This window comes from Canis aureus, chromosome 1, assembly GCF_053574225.1.
Source record: "Canis aureus isolate CA01 chromosome 1, VMU_Caureus_v.1.0, whole genome shotgun sequence".
Classification (NCBI taxonomy): domain Eukaryota; kingdom Metazoa; phylum Chordata; class Mammalia; order Carnivora; family Canidae; genus Canis; species Canis aureus.
The window spans coordinates 89,508,244-89,526,430 of NC_135611.1; the positions used below are offsets into that span (position 1 = coordinate 89,508,244).

At 43.5% G+C, this 18,187-nt stretch overlaps 2 protein-coding genes and 1 long non-coding RNA gene across 3 annotated transcripts in view; 1 reads left to right on the plus strand and 2 right to left on the minus strand.

The window, feature by feature from the left end:
* LOC144319679 (uncharacterized) overlaps positions 1-6,970 on the minus strand; it is a 68,893-nt gene extending 61,923 nt beyond the window's left edge. Inside the window, exon 1 of the long non-coding RNA XR_013385436.1 lies at positions 6,897-6,970. This is a non-coding gene — a long non-coding RNA (uncharacterized LOC144319679). The remainder of the gene's footprint in view (positions 1-6,896) is intronic.
* Positions 6,288-12,312, plus strand: TMEM252 (transmembrane protein 252). Its single transcript, XM_077907988.1, has 2 exons — positions 6,288-6,630; positions 9,803-12,312. The coding sequence occupies exons 1-2, from the start codon at positions 6,293-6,295 to the stop codon at positions 10,038-10,040; spliced, it is 576 nt and encodes a 191-aa protein (XP_077764114.1). The 5' UTR covers positions 6,288-6,292; the 3' UTR covers positions 10,041-12,312.
* Positions 12,313-15,634: 3,322 nt separating this feature from the next.
* Positions 15,635-18,187, minus strand: part of PGM5 (phosphoglucomutase 5) — a 189,447-nt gene continuing 186,894 nt past the window's right edge. The window contains exon 11 of the mRNA XM_077907901.1: positions 15,635-17,170. Within this exon, the coding sequence (XP_077764027.1) occupies positions 17,081-17,170 (90 nt within the window). The 3' untranslated portion in view covers positions 15,635-17,080. The remainder of the gene's footprint in view (positions 17,171-18,187) is intronic.

The following is an 18,187-nucleotide window of genomic DNA, read 5'->3' on the forward strand; positions in this document are numbered from 1 at the left end:
AAACCAAGATTATCTACCTGTACACCTGCAAGATTCTACTCAACACACCTGAAAAGTTGGCTCCTATTATCAGAACTTTCATTTGCTGGGACGATTATTGCAGCCATAAAACAGAAAAGCAGCCATCTGAAAGAAACACTCAGGCTTCTAGATTATTAAAAATATAATCACCATTCCTTAAAAATTGAGCTGAATAACAAAATGGGCAGAGATGAATATTAAATTAATGAGCTGGAACATTTGGCTAAGGGACTTTCCCAAAACACAGTGCAGAGATAAAGAAATTTCCAGAAGCTCTCACTTCCATCTAAAAAGTTGATAAAGGAGGGAACAAAGGGAATATATAGAAGGACGTTTTAAAAATTGGAGATGACTATTCTTTCGTGCTGAAGAGATATTATGCAAAAAATGAAGAGATATTATGGACTTGTGGATTTTTATGTATTTTATTTGTTTAAATTTATTTCAGTATCTGAACTTTTGGTGCTTAGGTTGTCCCATCTTGGGCTACTGCAGTGGTCCTCAACCAAGGGCAATTTTGATCCCCAGGAGACATCTAGAAATGTCAATAGACATTATTAATTTCCATGAGTAGGTAGCTAGTAGGTAGATGGGAGCCAGGGTTGCTACTCAACACTGCACAATGCACAAGACAGTCCCTATTGCACAGGATTATTTGGCTCAAAATGTGAGTAGTGCTGAGGATAAGAAACCCTGGAGACCCCTTCAGGGTGGCTCCTCCACCTCTTAGGCATAGCTCCTGGAATGTTCGTTCACTTCCTTGCTTTCCAGTTCAACATTACATCTCTCAGGTCTTCTGCTTGAGCCCTAGAATCAGCCACTTCCACAAAGATATTTGGGTTTTTCAGTGGGATGGTAGATGGAGACAATAATTCGAGCACCACAGATGCTCATTGCTGCTGAGTTGTCATCGTTTTCAGAAGAAGTTCAATATTAAATAGAATTTCATGAGGTGGGACACAGAATCCATATCATATTTACAAGTCATTGACCACCATGCCAACTAGTGTAAAAGCAGGTCATCAGATTCTGCTCTGCCTTAAGCTTCTGCTCTGATCCGAAGTGGCTCTGGTCTCTTTTCAGTTTTCCAGAGATCTGCCAAGAAATGAAATCTTTTCTGGCTTATTTGTGGATTAAGTTGGAAGCAGAGCTCCAAGAATTTGTCTTCTTGCTTGGTCCACAGACATGACTCAATTTCCTCAGCAAAACTTCACTTATAGAAACAGGTGGCCAGCCCATGAGCCATAGTTTGCCAATGTGATTTTCTAAAACATATTGTTCAAAAATATGATTTATTTTGATTACTAAGTGTTTTGGCACCCCATAAGTTTTATACTCAGAGTACCTCACAGGCCTCACCAGTCCTAGCCTTGCGTGGCTTTCTCTTTCCTAGAAACACACTACGTTCTTTCCAAGGTGAGTATGAGCCTTGTGTGCCGGTCTAATATCACTTCACCACGTCATGCCACTCCTTTCCTGAGAAGCTGTTTATTCTCTGCCAACCTTAAAATGCCTTCGTGTAAATCTTCCTGAGTGAGTGAGGGGAAAAAGAGAGGTGGGGGGAAAAGTTCAAAAGCAAAGAAAACAAGGAGAAGGAAGTGACCAGTGCTCAGTGAACCCACACGTGTGAAAGGCTAATCCAGAAATCACTCAGTAATCACCACGAGGGTGACATGGCTGGCTACGCATATGCTCACCTTCCCCACCTCCCACAAGGCCTCACTTCCTAAACCAAAGTAACCTTCTGAAATCTGACCGCTCTCCCTCAACTCTTGACCTCTCCTATGCAACTGCTTCTACACACCATTAGCTTCCTTCCAAAGTCCCCATTGACTTCTCATCCAAAGCAATACAATGTTCCTGTTTTTAAGAGAAGGGTACTGGCCCATTTGCCCAGTAAACAAAGGCTGGAGTGCAGTTAGAAGCTTCAAGGTGTATTACGCAGAAGAGTCCAAAAGGAGGGTGAGGTGTCGGGGGGCTCTGACGTGAAACCAAAACAGTGCTTGGAACTGGCTGCACTCAATGTTCAGAAGTGCTCATGGGTCAGTCATGCTCAAAGGAACAGTGTTGAAAGAATGATTATGTTTTAAAATAGTTTGGCTGTCAACCAAATAACATGCTACTACTGCTTGTTGCCAGGTCAGGCACTTTTGCTGATTGGTGAATTTTTAAAAATTATAATAATGACTAAATAAACTGGTTTAAAAGCAAGACATTTCCCAGGTGGATATCTTGATGGGGAATTGGGACAAGGACTATGGCTTGGCTTCTACTGGGTCCCAGAACATCTCTCTATTGAAGGTGGGCCTCTGTCCATACTCCTCCAGGACATTCTCTTTCCCATCAGTCCCAAGATGTTTGTATGAACTTAGGTGACTCAGAAATCCCTCTCGCAGTTAGTTACTCCACCTTTAAATGAAGTCAATATAATTGGCCCCCCTCATTCTCACACTCAGTGCTGGGAGTGGTGAGGTGGACAGGAATAGGAACATTGGCCTGGGGGTCAAGGCAAATCTAGAAGGCAGGGCAGAGCTTAAGGAAGCCCAGCCAAAGGCTCAAAGCTCACTTGAAACTAACTCTTTAAGGTGAGGTTTTGGTGTGGGACTGGCTTTTTATTGGATTCTTTTCATTCTTCCCCAAACCTGAGGAGTTGACCTGCTTTTCTCTTCTGTTGTTACAACTGCCCTCTGCTTGGGGTTCTGTTCCTTCCAGACTGATGAAGTCCAGGGTGCTTTCTCTCCATGTTTGTTCTATGTCACTATCACCATATTTGAGGCATCAAAGGGGAATAATGTTCAGGGAGGCATAATGCATGTGCTTCAGGACTGAAGCAGAGTCACAGTAAAACATACGTAATTATTTAGTAATTTAAATATTTCATAATAATAAGCACAAACAGGCAAAAATAACTTCGACATTAATTTTTCATTAGAAAAATGAAAAACATCATGAAGAAGACATGTGATTCCAAGCAATATTTCATATTTCCATACTGATTCTTTTCTTTCTCATCCACTTTCTTCATAAACTACAGATCCTCCTGTACTTTCTCCCCAATGCCAAACCCCACCCCAGATAAACATCTCCACTGTTCTGAGCCCAGGATCTTGCTCTTTATTTTATATAAAGTATTGAAATCCTCCTATCTTCCTGTTATCTCCTGGATCTTGCTCTTTCCTACCCAATGTCTCACCAAAACAAACAAAAACCCACCACCAATAACAAATACACTGCTCTGAAACAACAGGGGACTCCATAAAAGGTACTGGAGGGGGAGAACCTACCTAACAAACTGTATGGCACTAGTTACCCTTCACTGGAATTGGAGGAGGGAAAGAACAGGGATACTTACTTCCTCAAACACTTGTGTGATCACAGGAAGTAGACCTGACCTGTCATAATGCCCAGTCTAGTTCACCTTTCAGTTTTGGTTTAAAACAAAGAAGCCCAACCCTATGGGTGGGCAGTCCTCCTCAAGAGTGCTATCCTCCTTACTCTACTATGTAGGGGTCGCTCTGGGGCTCCACCACTTACCTGCTCTTGGGACTCAACTCCCAAGAGTTTCCGACCTTTCAGTTGGAAATGCTGGTCTTTCTCAGCTCTTTGGAACTACAGCATTAATGACAATAACAATAATGGTGGGCATGACTATAGCTAACCTTCATAGGGCGAGTTCTATGGGCTAGATACTAGGCAAACACCTAACCTTGATTGTCCCCTTTGGATTCCAAGTCCCAAGGAGCTGTTTTAGTTCTCTCACTGCCTAAAAATTGCCACAAAACATAGCAACTTAGAACAACACACACCCGCCATCTCAAAGTTTTTGTGGGGCAGGAATCTGGGTATGATATAGCTAGGTCCTTGACTTTGAGGTCTCTCAAGCAAGGTGTTGCTTAGGGTATAGTCATCCCAAGGCTCAACTGAGCGAGCATTTGATTTCAGGTTCCCATGATCATTGGCAGGATGTAGTTTCTCACTGGCTGATGGACTAAGGTCCTCAGTTCTTCATGGACTGTTGGACACAAGCCACACTCAGTTCCTTGTCATATGGGCCTCTACAACGTGGCAGCTTCCTTCTTCAAAGGTATAAGCCATCAATAGAAAGGACAATAGAAAGAGTGCTAGCAAGACAAAGTTACAATCTTTTGCAACCTAATCACAGAAGTGACATCCCACAATATTCTATTGGTTCGAATCAAGTCACTGTGTCCAGCCTACACTATGTCCAGCTCACATTCTGGGGGATACAGATACCAGAAGGCAAAAATCATCAGGGGCATCTTAGAAATCTGAAAACCTCACGACCAGTTGGAAAAGGAGGGAGAAAGGGTTGTTTTCAGATTGCAGGGATAGTATCAAGAGGAGAAGATGAAAGTAGATCAGGGTAAGTATTGAAGCTAATAAAGGTAGAGGTTAGGAGGTGAAATAGGGAAGTACCTTATATTATTTTTGATCCAGTGTCTTTGTCTCACTCCGACCCCATAACATGAGTTGGTAGGGATAAGGCTAAAGGGTGTACATAGCACCACTGGGGCACTACACAAAGAATTCCTTTTTCCATCGGGAAAGTAAATGGAATAAAAGTAATGGAGTAGTGGGGTAGAGGAGTGGCAAGGGACTGAAGATAATCTCTCTGCACAAAAGTGACCCAGAATCCCTGTGGGCAGGAGAATTTTGGCAGGGACATGCCCAAAGATCACATAAAAAAGGAAGGAATCAGGGCATGAATCAGATCTAGAATAGGGTGTCTATAACCAAAGACAGTCAAGATGGAGGAAACAAATTCCAGACAGGAAACAGAAGGCTGGTTCTGTAAAGATTTTTTGAGGCAATGCTACAGGGAAGCAGATGGTGCAGGGGAGAGGACAGGGAACATTTTTTTTAGCAGCATCTACCAAAACAAATTTTACTTCATATGTGTTTTATGAGGGGAAAAAGACTGTAGGACTTTTCAGAGTTTTTAATATACTAGTGTGCCTAGTGAAACTCTAAGCTGTGTGTATTAGGGAGTGTGGGGATTGAACAGGCAGCACTTTGCACATGTGTTTATTTTGCTTGGAGGTGGAAACATGCTACACATTTTAGGGAACACTCTTTTATTAAATACCTGTGGCTTTTCTTGAGAGTAGGAAAGGTAAGCCAAGAATGCTTGCCAGCAGTTGAGTAACAAGCAAAAATTTTTATCAAACACCTATGTGTTAGCCAGAAATGACCCCAGGACCCCAACATTTGGGCCCAACAATGGGAAAGATATAAAACCAGTATCAGGGACACCTGGGTGGCTCAGTGGTTGAGCGTCTGCCTTTGGCTCAGGGTGTGATCCCGGGGTCCTGGGATGGAGCCCCACATCGGGCTCCCCACAGACAGCCTGCATCTCCCTCTGCCTGTGTCTCTGCCTCTCTGTGTCTTTCATGAATACATAAATAAAATCTTAAAAAAAAAAAAAAACAGGATAGAGAAGTCACCAGATCATCACCTCTTCTTTTTTAAAGAAGATTTTTACCTATTTATTTGAGGTAGAGAGAGCACAGGCTGGAAGGAGGGGCAGGGAGAGAAACAGACTCCCCGCTGAGCAGGGAGCCCAATGGGGGACTCAATCCCAGGATCCCGAGATCATGACCTGAGCCGAAGGCAGATGCGTAACTGAGCCTTCCAGGTGCCCCCAGATCATCACCTTTTACGACCATCCCCAGAAACTTTTCCCCCAAATTCCCAAAGTGCTATTACAACCCTTCTCTCCAGAATTCTCTTTCCTTCTCCTGTGGATGCTCATTTTCTTAACAGAGAAGGGAGTTAACACCATGGGTACTTCTCTTGGGATTTTTCCAGTAGCATAGGGTGAAGGCCATAAAGGAAGTTTCATTGAGAAAAGAAAGATGAACTTAAGAGTTTAAAAATGTCTTCTTAGTACAGAGAAAGAAGAAATCAAGAAAGGATCCCCTGCCAAAGCACAAAGAAAATAGTTCATCAAAAAACAAACGTTAATTTCTCTAGCATTAGCAGGGAATTACCCACCATGGGGATTAATCAAAAGATGAGAGACTTCCCCTCAAATACCCGAGGTTGGCTAAGGGTCCTACCCAGCTCAGAAGAGCAAGCCAGCAAAGAGAAGCCACTCCTCCCTGCCTTACACAATGCTGTGTTTTTAGGTTAATCCTCCAAGGATATTACGGTAACTTTCAGTGGTTAATGAATAGCTTCTAAGTGCCTGCTTCACTTAATTGTCCAAAGGCCAGTTGGTCCCAGAGCACATAAAGCTCCAAGCTGGCTAATGAGAGCATTGTCTCTGAGCAAGGAAGCAGGGGAGTGGAAACGTTCCAAAGGAGCTGGGATGCAAAACAGAATGGGTTTAGTTTTCTGTGCCTTTGCCCTCTTGATGGGCTTCCTGATGATCTGCCTGGGGGCCTTCTTCATTTCCTCAGGATCAATATTCAACTGTCGAGGGAACCTGATCCTGGCCTATATGCTTCTGCCACTGGGGTTTGTGATCCTCCTGAGTGGAATTTTCTGGAGCACCTACCGCCAGGCAAGTAAAAGCAAAGGAGTGTTCACCCATGTGCTCAGAAGACATCTTTCTCATGGGGCACTGCCCCTGGCCACTGTCGACAGGTATGTGCTGAGAGGCCAGAGGATGGAGGAGGGTTGCAATGGGACTGAATTCTGGAAAAGCAGAATGAACCTAACCCCACTGTGGAGCAAGATGTGGAGCAATATGTGGAGCACGTCCTGCAGGGGGCTGTAGGTCTAGAACTGAAGCTTTCCTGTCGGGAAATTACTCTGGAGTTAGTCCTTAGGAAGAATGGTGCTGGGGAAAACCATGAACTGAGAGGGGATTTCTACCTGAAAAACAACATCTCCCTCCATTGAAAACCTACCTAAGCCAATAGAAGAGGCCCAACTCAGGTTCTCTTGTTGTATCGTGGAAGCTGTCTTTAGAAGCAGGTGGTGGCAAGTTATTCCCTATAACCCGGCTACCAGGTTATATGGAAAGCAAGTTCCAGACCAGGTTCTGGCCCACAACAAATGAACAAGCAGGTATTGCATTAGTCCTGCAATCTCTCCATGAACTCAGTGAGGTCCCAGCTTACCACCTTTCTAGCTGTTCTCATCACACCTTGCCTGACAGATTTATTTAACGCAGGACAAGTCATATTCCAGAGGTAATTCAGTTAACCTGACCACCTCATACCCATTATGATGGCTCTTACTTAAAAAAAAAACAACCCCACAGAAACAGCAAGTGTTAGCAAGAATACACAAAATCCAAAACCTTGTGCGCTGCTGGTGAGAATGGAAAATAGTGCAATCATTTTATGGAAAATGGTATGGAGGTTAAATATAGAATTGCCATTTGATCTAGCAATTCTACTCCTGGGTAAGTGGACAAAAGAATTAAAAGTAGGAACTTATACAGATCTTTGTACACCAGTGTTCATAGCAGTATTCTTCATGATAGCCAAAAGGTGTAAACAACCCATGGGTCGTCCAGTGGATGAATGGATAAACAAAGTGTGGTCTACCCATATGATGAAATATTATTTGGCCATGAGAAGGAAGGACATTCTGACACATGCTACAGCATGGGTGACCCCTGAAAACATTATACTGAGCAAAAGCAGCCAGACACAAAAAGACAAATACTGCATGATTCCACTTATATGAGATAGCTAGAGTAGTGAAATTCAGAGCCAGAAAGCAAACCAGTTATTGGGGGCAGTGGGGAGGAGAGAATGGGAACTTATTGTTTACTGAGAGTTTCAATATGGGGTAATGGAAAAGTTTTGGAGAGGGAGAATGGTGAAGGTTGCTTATCAGTGTGGATGTACTGAAAGCTACTGATCTGTACCTTTAAAATGGCTACAGCAGTAAATCTAATGTCACACATATTTCATTACAATAAAACAAAAATCAGTTCACCTTATGGTCAGTAGCAGACAACTGAAACCCTCCTAATTCTTGGCTGACCCAAGACATTTAGGGATAAAACTTCAGGCATCATCTTCCAGGTACAGGCTGCAGGACTCCTAAATTCTTTTGCCCTCTTCATCTAAAATATCTTAGCTACTCCATGTATCTTGAATGTAAATAATTTTACCCATGACAGTTGATTTTTGACATTATTATGCTCATTAATAAGATACTAATTACAATAACTAAACCCCATTTCCAATACTTACTATACTAACTAGCAAGATCTTTGGGTTTGATAAAAGATTAAGATGACTAAGGTGATTATGGATGATGCTTCTTGAGTGATTATTTTTTTTTCTTAAATGTTAAGATGATTGCCTTTAGAGTGTGAATTCCTGCTAAGAGTAGCTGATTGCCTCCTATAGGAGGAAGTTATTAAATTTACTAACACATGCATAGCCTCACACTGTGCTGAATTATTTCAAAGGGATCTGTGATATGGACATCTTCCTGCTGCATCTAGTAGATGCCTGGCCTACACAGAATGACCAGGAACTCAGTCAGGGAAGAGTTGCATTTCTCAGAAACATTTGCATTCAAGATGGGAACCCACATTGAGGTATCAGAGCCAATGAGTCTGCAATGGTGGAACTCGGGCACTGAGAATATGAACTGGCATGTGCCAATGGGACTGGGAGAGCTGGATGGGATTTAGGGGCAGGCGGCAGTCACCCTGGAGCCTCTCAAGTCGCTCCAGGGAACAGCTCACCTTTCTGTCTTTAATGTCTTTACATGTGTGTCCCATGACACTGTCTTAGCTATTCTGAGGGAAGGCTGAGATTTATGCCGTACAGTAGACCGTTCCTTCAGCTATCTGGCTTTGCGCCTGGTAATATTTGGGATGGAGCTGTGGCTACAAGTGGCAGGCTCTGTTCTGTTGTGGTTACACACCACAAACACTCCCTGCGGGCACTAAGGAATTCACTCTATAAATACACAACTCCATCAAGCTCACCCTCTTTCTTCCTCATCTCACACCACCCCTGTCCCATTCAGGATGGAGAGGCCAGAAGGATTTAGCAATTAGCAACATGGGGCAAGATGACCAGTGAATACATCACCTTTGGCACGAATGGCTCCTTTCATCATTGGCCTATTGGCCTGCAAAGAGCTGCAAGTGAAATCTATGTGAAGTTGTTGGTTGAAATGGTTTGAGAAATGAGTATGTTTTTTTGGAAACCAGTTGCTGAGACTTGAAAGAGTGAGAAGAAAGAGAGAAGCAGCTGATACATTTGAGGAGATAGCCCAGAGCTGGATTTTTGAGTAAATGTTTTATCGGTGTAGCTGACGCACAACATACATTAGGCTTAGGTATATACAGTGATTTTGACAAGCTTATACATTGGTTTTCATTATTTTATTGGCTTGGAGGATATGAGACAGCACAACTGAGTCGAAAATGAGGTGCGTGTGAATGGGGTCACGGATGCAAATGGACTAACTGGGTGGAAGGAGGTTGCACAGCCTAGGCGCCCCCCGTGTCTCTCCCCCTGATAACGATCTCATGCTGAAAGTCCCTGGTTCCCATGAGTGAGAGAGAGGCAAGAGCTTGGAATAACCCACTGGGAAAAATAGGACGAGAGAGGCACATATCCAATGGCTGATAAGGAAGGTTTTGCTGGAAGAGCAGCACATTTAAAAAAAAAAAAAAAAAAACTGGTGATGCCAGGGAAGAAGTACATCTGTTTCAAAATCAATGTTTCTTAACAGTTTCACTTCACACAATGTGATTTGAGAGAGGCAGGCATATGCCTCTTTGGCATTAACCACTTAAATAACACATGTATGTTTGTGGCATTTTGATCTCCAGGCCAGATTTCTACCCTCCTGCATATGAAGAGAGTCTTGATGCTGAGAAGCAACCCTGTCCTACAGAGGGAGAAGTCTCAGATATTCCTCCACCACTGTACACAGAGCCGGGCCTGGAATTTGAGGACGCAGCTGATGCCCACCCAGAGGCTCCCCCTTCCTATGAGGAGTCTGTAGCAGGTGGGGTGCCGGCAGCCACACCATTACAGGATGCTGAGAGGCAAAGCCGAGGATGCTGAAGCAGGGAACACTTCCTTGCGCTCGTGATGCACCCTCATGGGTTAGACTTGATAATAATAAATGCAGGCACCAGACTATGGGAGGGAAAGTGTCTTCCATGACCCCCAGGAGCACTTGCCGAGGAAATGCTGTGGATGTCATGCAGTTCCACAGATGTGCTAGGCCCACGGGGACCCCAGAAGGAGCCGGCGGCAGCCAACAACATTTCAACGGATTTGCGCTAATCCCAGCCCAGGTGGGCTTCGGGGACCAATTTTGTAGCTCTGCTCCAAGAGGCCTTTGACTTTCAACCCCCTCCCATCACCTCAGCCCCCATTGGGGAGGAACAGGTGCTGCTCTTGAGGCAGCCAGCCGTGCGTCTTCAGGTACCACATCACCCAACAATCACAAACGGAGAGTGTGCTGGAAACGAAGGATCAGTGTGGTTTAATTTGCAGCTTTTGTTGGCTGGTTTCATAGTTCTCTCCAGATTTACCAGAGTGACACTGTAGTTCGCGTTGTGGGAGATGTGCTCTTGGAAGCCATGAATATTACTTGTATTACTTTTTAAGTTATGTGTATTTTATTTCTATGTGGAAAACAACTGTAATATTTCCTTTCAAAATGGCTCGAACACAAAGTTTTCAATGAATATCTTAAAAACGGGATGGTTGTACAAGCAGAGATGATGAGATTTCTTAGAGACTCAAGTTGAACAGATAGAATACTTAAAAATTCATAAAAACACAGAATTTAGGGAGGGAAACTACTAGCCATAGGTGGCATTAATATAGATTTTGACATAAATCTTGAAAGACATTAAAATATATATGAAATGTATATTTCAAAAAATCCCCCACTGCAGATCTTTAGAAAGGAGACTGTATTGTAGTACTTTGATCCTTAACAGAAAATTCTTTGTGTCTCAAGATACAGACCCACACATTTGTAGACTTGGGACATTTATCTTAAGACCCACTGACTCTTCAGCTTTGTTATACTTTATTACATGTTTTAACACGAGAGGACATGTCAGGTAGAAACGTGGTGGGAAGAGATGCATTAGAGCTTGGACAAAAATCTTCACCTCTCTGAGCCTCAGTTTCTTCCTCAATCAAGTGAGGAATTTGTGCTGGGATTATTATTTAATAGCTATGGAATGTCTCTTATATGATGGGTTCTGTGCCATGAACCTTTTATGCTTTTTATTTAGCCCTCATCATACCCTTCAGAAATAAGTGCAATGGTTATTCCCCTTTTACAGATGTATAAACTGAGACTTTGAGGTGTTAAGAAGAAACTTTGCCCATAGCATATGGTTGTTGCCAGTAGGGTGAAGCAGCATCTACAGAAGGGCATGAGAGGATGTATTTACTTCAAACATTTGTGCTAGATTAACCCTGTCTTCCCTCCCTTCTCCCACGGAGCAGTTTGGTCTTCTCTCCAGCTTCAGAAAGTGGACCCTAACAGGAAGAGGAGCCCCAGCACTGTGCAATACCTTACAGCCCTTGGGGAAGCCAGAGATCTTCCTTTAAGATTCTCTTTTTATTTTTTCTTAATATAAAAAAAGGTTTTAAACTTTTTCATTAAGGTATAGTTGACATAGAATAGGGTTCTCTTTTAAAATGTAAATACTCCCTCCATGTTTTCTGCCTAGGAGCTTGGCCCTCACCTCTCTGCGGTTTCATTCTCTCTGATCATTCCATCTAAGATGAAAGGTGGCTCCTATTGGTAACAGGCAGCCCTCAGGGAAGGGGCAGAGGGGGGTTTGGACAGTGATGGCAAGGATGAAGAGCTTTCAGGGAGGAAGAAAGTTGTCGAGATGGAATGAGACCTCCATGGCCTCCTCTTCCCATTTTTGCTGAGCACACAGATTACTCATATCCTGGCAAATACACAGGAAGCCACACAAAAGGAAGTCCTGGTCCCTTTATATGAAACATACATTTGGGCACCCATGATTTGAATCCTTGACATCAAAGGTATAATTGGATATGAAGGTCACTCATGGTTGTCCAATGGGAAGGTGATCATTTATTAGCAGTGCAATATATTATTTCTCTCTTGAACTCTCTTTCTATCCCTCTACCAAGACTGTTATCCTGAGATCTCTGGGGTCTCAGCACATCCACGGGCCAGAACAAATTCTGTCATTGGGCTTTCATCCAGAGTTTGCATTTGTAATAGGTGGTTTTTCCAACTTCTGGTAGTCATATAAGACATGTTAATTTTGGTTTACATACGAAAATTGTTTTGATCTTTTTACTGCAATAAATTTTGTACATAAACTTTCTTCTCTTTCATCTCTGTTTTGTATCAGAAAAAAAAAATCAATAGGGGAACATAAGTCAAGGTTTGATTCTCCATGTGGAACTAACACAGCATCCAGATGAGTTAATCTTTTTGAAAACCCAAACATTACTGAGCATCAACTATTGATTCAGAAGATAAGCCAGGTGCTTTTTGAAAAGAAGTACTACTCCCAGACAGCTATTGCTTTTTAAAAAAACAGATGTACCCTGAAGCAAGCATCAAGGACGGGAGTGTCACTCCAAACAAATCCTACTTTTGAGAGGCCTAGCAATTAAAACCCGCTGGGCAAGTCAGAACAAAAGCATTCTGCTGTGCTTAATTCATTGGTCAGCCCTAGGGGACTTACTCCAGGAGGTAGACGTTGTATCCCATCTTCCTCCTTAAATTTATGGTAAAATTAGGGGTGAGGGACAGAGAACCATGATTCCCTGAATGGCAAGGAGAACACATCAATTACAAGTGAGTGGAGAAGAGGCAAACATTCACTACAGTCCTTGCTCATTCCCTTTTCTCAAATGGGATTGGTAGGCTCACCTGTCAATGATGAAGGGAAATTCTCAGAGATGACGGCTCTCCAGGATTTTAATCTTATAACATCTCTCTGACAGGCAGCTTTAAGTACTCCTTCCAACCCCCAGAAGGTGAGCAGGACAAGGTTAGTTATAAAATACATAATGCTGCATCCTTTGCATATCCAATATGTAGCATGTGTATTTTTTACCTCTCTGCTCCGAAACTCACAAGTATTTTTTCTGGCAGCTCTACTCATCCCTCAAGATCCTACTTAAACGCACAGTCTTTGATGAGGAATCTCCCCAGCTCACCTATATTGCAGGTCACGTACTAGGTGCTAAAAGACATGAAAAGATGATAAAGACTTGAGTTTATAATGCATATCTTCACCAGGTTCTATAATTTTCCATGACAGGTCAGACTGATTCACATACCAAATGGGCTGTCAACTGCATGAGCCATTTCCACCGATAAGGACTCCAGCTGGTTGGAGTGGAACAGGCATCTGCTAAGCTCTGCTGCCTCTGATAATCTCTTGCTGTTTGTAACCGTTGAAAGGCCAAACACTGATTTATTGGCAGTTACATCATTTCAAAAGGTACACGATTTCTCAGGCCCTTTTGCACTCAAGAAAGGACATTCCTCAAGGCAGGTGTCTGGGATGTCAGTGTGCACATGTTTCAAGAGTACCCAGTGCGTGATCAAGCAATAAAATGGAGTCACCTGTTATGTCACTATCAGTTCCCATAGGTGCTTTACAAATTCCCTCACACCGGCCATGGCTAGTGGATATTACTGCCGAAGTAAATCCCATGCCTTGCAATGACCCACAGCTGACCAATCAGAAGTCACCACACCACCATCCCTATCATTGTATGATCTGCAGAGAACACAGGCTCAGCACAGCCAACTGTCAGCCCAATGTGCCACCGTGGGGCTGGTCATCAATCTGAGGTTTCCTGTGTGGAAAGCCTTCAGGTCATGTCCAAGCCCTTCAGTCTGAGATGCCACACAAAAACTATTTGTTCTGTAAATACTGTGGATATAGGCTGCACCTTGGATTAGTAAGACCTGATAAATGATCTCATTTTAATAATGGCTGCCTGCCATTTTCAAGTCAGTTAATAAACCCAAGAATCATGAATGAGCAAAACAATTTTTCATTCTAAGGGACTGGCTCACCTGGTAGGATATTTAGAATCCGTGGTCCCCTCCCTTAAATGCCTCTCTGGCATGTATACACACACATTTCTGAACACCCCCTGGGTGGGTAGAGGTGCTGCGCTGGTTAGAACCACTGGCCTATACATACTGTTGCTTGTCACCATCCTGGGGGCACATGGTATAGCGAATGAACCCTTCAATACTAGTCGATCACAAAAGTGGCTCTGACGATTGCCACATTCCATCCACGGTCTCCTCTATGATTGTCTCCTGTGGTCCCCACAAAATTCTCAGATCGTTCCAGTCATTTAAGAAACTCTGGTGGCTGGAGCTTCATCTTTAAGACATAAAGACCATTACATGCAGAAGAGTGACTTCCTGTCTTTCAACTCTCTTGAGAAGGCCAGAGGACATGCATGTATAGCTCAGCAAGAGAAGCTTGGATTTTACATAAAGCAGAAATAATACCTTGGCAATGTGCATTTGAGCAGGTTCCAGAGAGAAAGGCTGGATTCTAGAGCCACAACAGGACCTTCCCCTTGGCAACCTCGCTGAGAAAAAGCTCTGTAAAAATAGGTGGCCGTGCAGCTGCTTCTTTCCATAGCTGGACCCAAACATGTGCTCTGCTTGATATTTATAACACTGTGGCTTCTCCAACCTCTCATCCATGCCACCCTCTCACTAGACCCAGTGCAAGCCTCATCTCCAGCCATCCTACCTCTCAATTCCTAGTCTTTGGTCTGGCTACATTGACCCCTGGTAAAATAATGTAAATGATTACAAGTCCCAGGAAACTCCACTTGTTGGGAAACCCATCAAGTGCCTAGTGTCCTGCCATCTCAGAGTCAATACCTCTGTGTGTTCCCATAATATGTTGTTCATGCCTCTACAGTAACATTCATGTCCTCCTGCTTCTTTGAGTATGTTATAGCCTCCTGTTCCCAAATTACAAACTCCTAGGAGCAGGAATAGTGTTTTATACATCTCCTCGCTACACCAAAAACAGCACTCTGCATAGAGTAGTTGTTAAATCAGTGTTTGTTAAATGCATGCATGCATGCATGAATGAATGAATGAATGAAGGTATACTCGGGCTGCTGGATGCACATGCTGGAAATAAAAAACAGAGTTTTTAAATGAGGATTACCTTATATTTGACCTTTGAAGTTAGAGGTGATTAAAAGTTCAGCAATTTAAGAAAAAAAATACATATTTTCTGACTGAGAGCTAAGCCTGATAACGCATCCAGCTGTGTGGACCCACATAGAACCGAGTAGTGAAGGGATGGCTATCACAGACCACCACTTAAAGGTGTTGAGAACCAAAGCTTTAAGGAAAATTACATTCGTTGCTGATAAATTCCATGACTTTAGAATCTCTGCTCAAAGCCACCCTCTATGATTAGGAAACAAAGATACTTACGATCAAAGACCAGCTGCCAATTTAGTTTCTGCTGACTCCCAAAGGCAGTTGTGAGTAATCTGCCTTTTCTGGTTCCATTTATATAATAAATTCCCAGGTCCTAACAACGAAAGCCAGCCCTTGCAAGTGTTCTGAAAGACAGACTTATCAAAATGTGACCACTAATGGCAAAACAATCAAACAAAAATCCACAGTCCATGCGTAGGGTTGAAATCAGGAATTTCTTTTTTATTGGCTACTACATATCCTAGTAAGTTTCTGACAGAAGCAGAGATAGAGAGTGGACACAGATTCCTTCCTGGGAACATCTCCCTGCTTGCGCTCATCCTGACTACAGCAGTACCACCTTGCTTCACAAAGAGCACCACGTCATCTGTGCTAACAACAGGGTAAGTGAGAGTGTCGTTCCCAAGGAAGCAAAACATACACAAACAGGTCCCACACCGAGTGTCCCGGCTGAGTGCAGATAAAGGCTGCTAGAGCTGCAGTATCCTCCTGGGCAAAGAAAGCCAGTTGTGACCTTCTAGTTTCTCACAGGGGTCCCACCCTCCCTTCCCTCTTATCAAGCCCTTAACTACCACCAATAAGGTCTTCTTCCAACAAGTACTCTATTTTTCCAGCATTTCATCATCTCCTTCTACAGCCACTGCTATTAAGATCTGAACTGTGTCCAAATGATTACTTTAAACTTGGCCCTTACTGGGAGATAAGAGAGTGGAGAGAAAGTCAGAGAGACAGCAGATATGGTGGTATTTTGTCTTCGAGGGAGGAATTAATATAAACCCCTGTATCACCCTCCATGATGTCGTCAAGGGAGGGCTGCTGAAATGGGAGGCATTCATCTGCAGAGTCCTGCCAAGAAACTGCTTCCCACCTGTGCCCTGAATGGCTGAATCTGAAGGAATGCAGCCAGCTTAAGAGCTAAAATAATATTATTTACAAAATAAGAGAGGAAAACACCCTTTGATATGTTTCATTGAAAGTGTGCCATGGTGATCTGCAGAATGCTTCCAAAGATGTGAGGGAAGGTGGCACGGGGACTCCCAAGAGGTCAGAAGGTGGGGGAGTGGGCCCTCCAGTGGCTAGCAGCCATGAGGTGCGCCCTTAGGAGTTGCACAGCCTTCCCCCCCGGGACACCTGACCCAGGATGAAAAGCTAGGTCCTCCACCACGCCGAGGAGGACAGTCTTCCTTGGTCTGCCCAGCAGCACCCGTGGCTTGGGGTAAGCTTAATTCTGGTGCTGCGCTCTGTGCGTGAGTTCAGAACCTTTCTCACCTAATGCCAGCGATGCACAGATGCCATGATGGACATGTTCCTGGCCTACTTACTCTTTCTCAAAAGGTGAGGTTCCATTGTGTGATAGAATATAGATACCAAATGATAGTGCAGCTTTAACAGGCAACTGAACACCCTGTTGCATTTGGAGGAATTGACCCAAACCTAAGAAAACAGATTTTTTTGTTCTCTTCCCTCCCCCCACCCACCACCAGCAAATTATCGTGTGTGTGTGTGTGTGTGTGTTTGTGTGTGTGTGTGTGTGTGTGTGTTTCAAAGTCATAAAAGGCACAAAAAGGTAGCAAGAAGGCATGGGTGAAGTGTCTCCCGCCAAGCGCTCTCTTTTGGCCCTGGTGACTGATTTTTCCTCCATTCAAGTGATGACGGTGGGGCCCCTCCGGCCAGTTCTCTCATGAATCTGGGATATTTTCAGCGCGATGGCAATAAGAGGACTCAGCACAGCCTGGAAAAGGAAGGGAAAAGTCTGTGAACAACTCACATCAGTCAACAGGAGGGCCACTGGGATTGGTTTCTGTTGCAGGCATCTGGATTCAACTCCAATTTGCAGCTGAAAGGCAGAGTTACTGCTGGTGAGACACCTGTTCCCTAGACCCTGGTTCCTCATCCATAAAAGGAGAGAGAAATGGGTAGGGTGGGGTGGGGGGTGGTTAGGGGAGGAGATGGTCTCTGGAGGTTGTCCAGCAACCCCAAAACACTGATCTCAGATAGGAATCTAGCAACCCCGGCTGCCAGAGCACCGGGGCATTTCATGAACAAAGCTTTATGAACTAAGGAAGTCCAGAGAACCCCACAGGCTTCCTCTGCTACTCTACCCCCACAGTATGTACACCCCACCCACACATGTATATGCACAAGAACTTAAGGAAACACACTCATTCTCCAGCCTAGGACCAGAGGCCTGCAGAACCTACTATCTTGACTTTCAGAGAAAACAGACCAACCCATTGGCTAATGCTCAGAAATATCTACTCATTTCTTCCCATCAAATAACATTAGTGTTCCCCAGAAGGAGGGCAGTTTAGAGGCCTAAGGAGTAGATTCTCAAAAAAGCAAAGGACATGGAAAGAATAATTTCTTGCCCTCCAGTTGCTTCTCATTTCATGAGAGTAAAGCATTGTTTTTCAAAGTGTGGAACACATACACATACAAATTAATGATACAGGAGATTATTTTAGATGGTTCATGGACCTGGCATTACCTACAAAAGAATGAGAACGTCACCCCATTTTCCATTCTTCTTCCACCCTCCTAATTTCATCAAGGAGAAACTCTGTTGGTGGCCAATCTTTAACACACGAACCAACACAGAGCATGCCACAGGCAAGCATCACCTAGCTAGAAGGTAATATCATTGTATATCTTATTGAATTCATTTTTGTCGTGAGCTTTTATTTATCAAGGGATATCACGTTTTTTTTTTTCATGTACGTGCAGGCTTTCTATAATAAATAAATAGATT

What these genes read in the sequence shown, in the direction of transcription:
- TMEM252 (XM_077907988.1), top strand. Translation starts at nt 6,293, where the DNA reads ATGAGAGCATTGTCTCTGAGCAAGGAAGCAGGGGAGTGGAAACGTTCC. An exon ending in CCCCTGGCCACTGTCGACAG is followed by an intron (nt 6,631 to 9,802) that starts GTATGTGCTGAG and finishes TTTGATCTCCAG; the next exon opens with GCCAGATTTCTACCCTCCTG.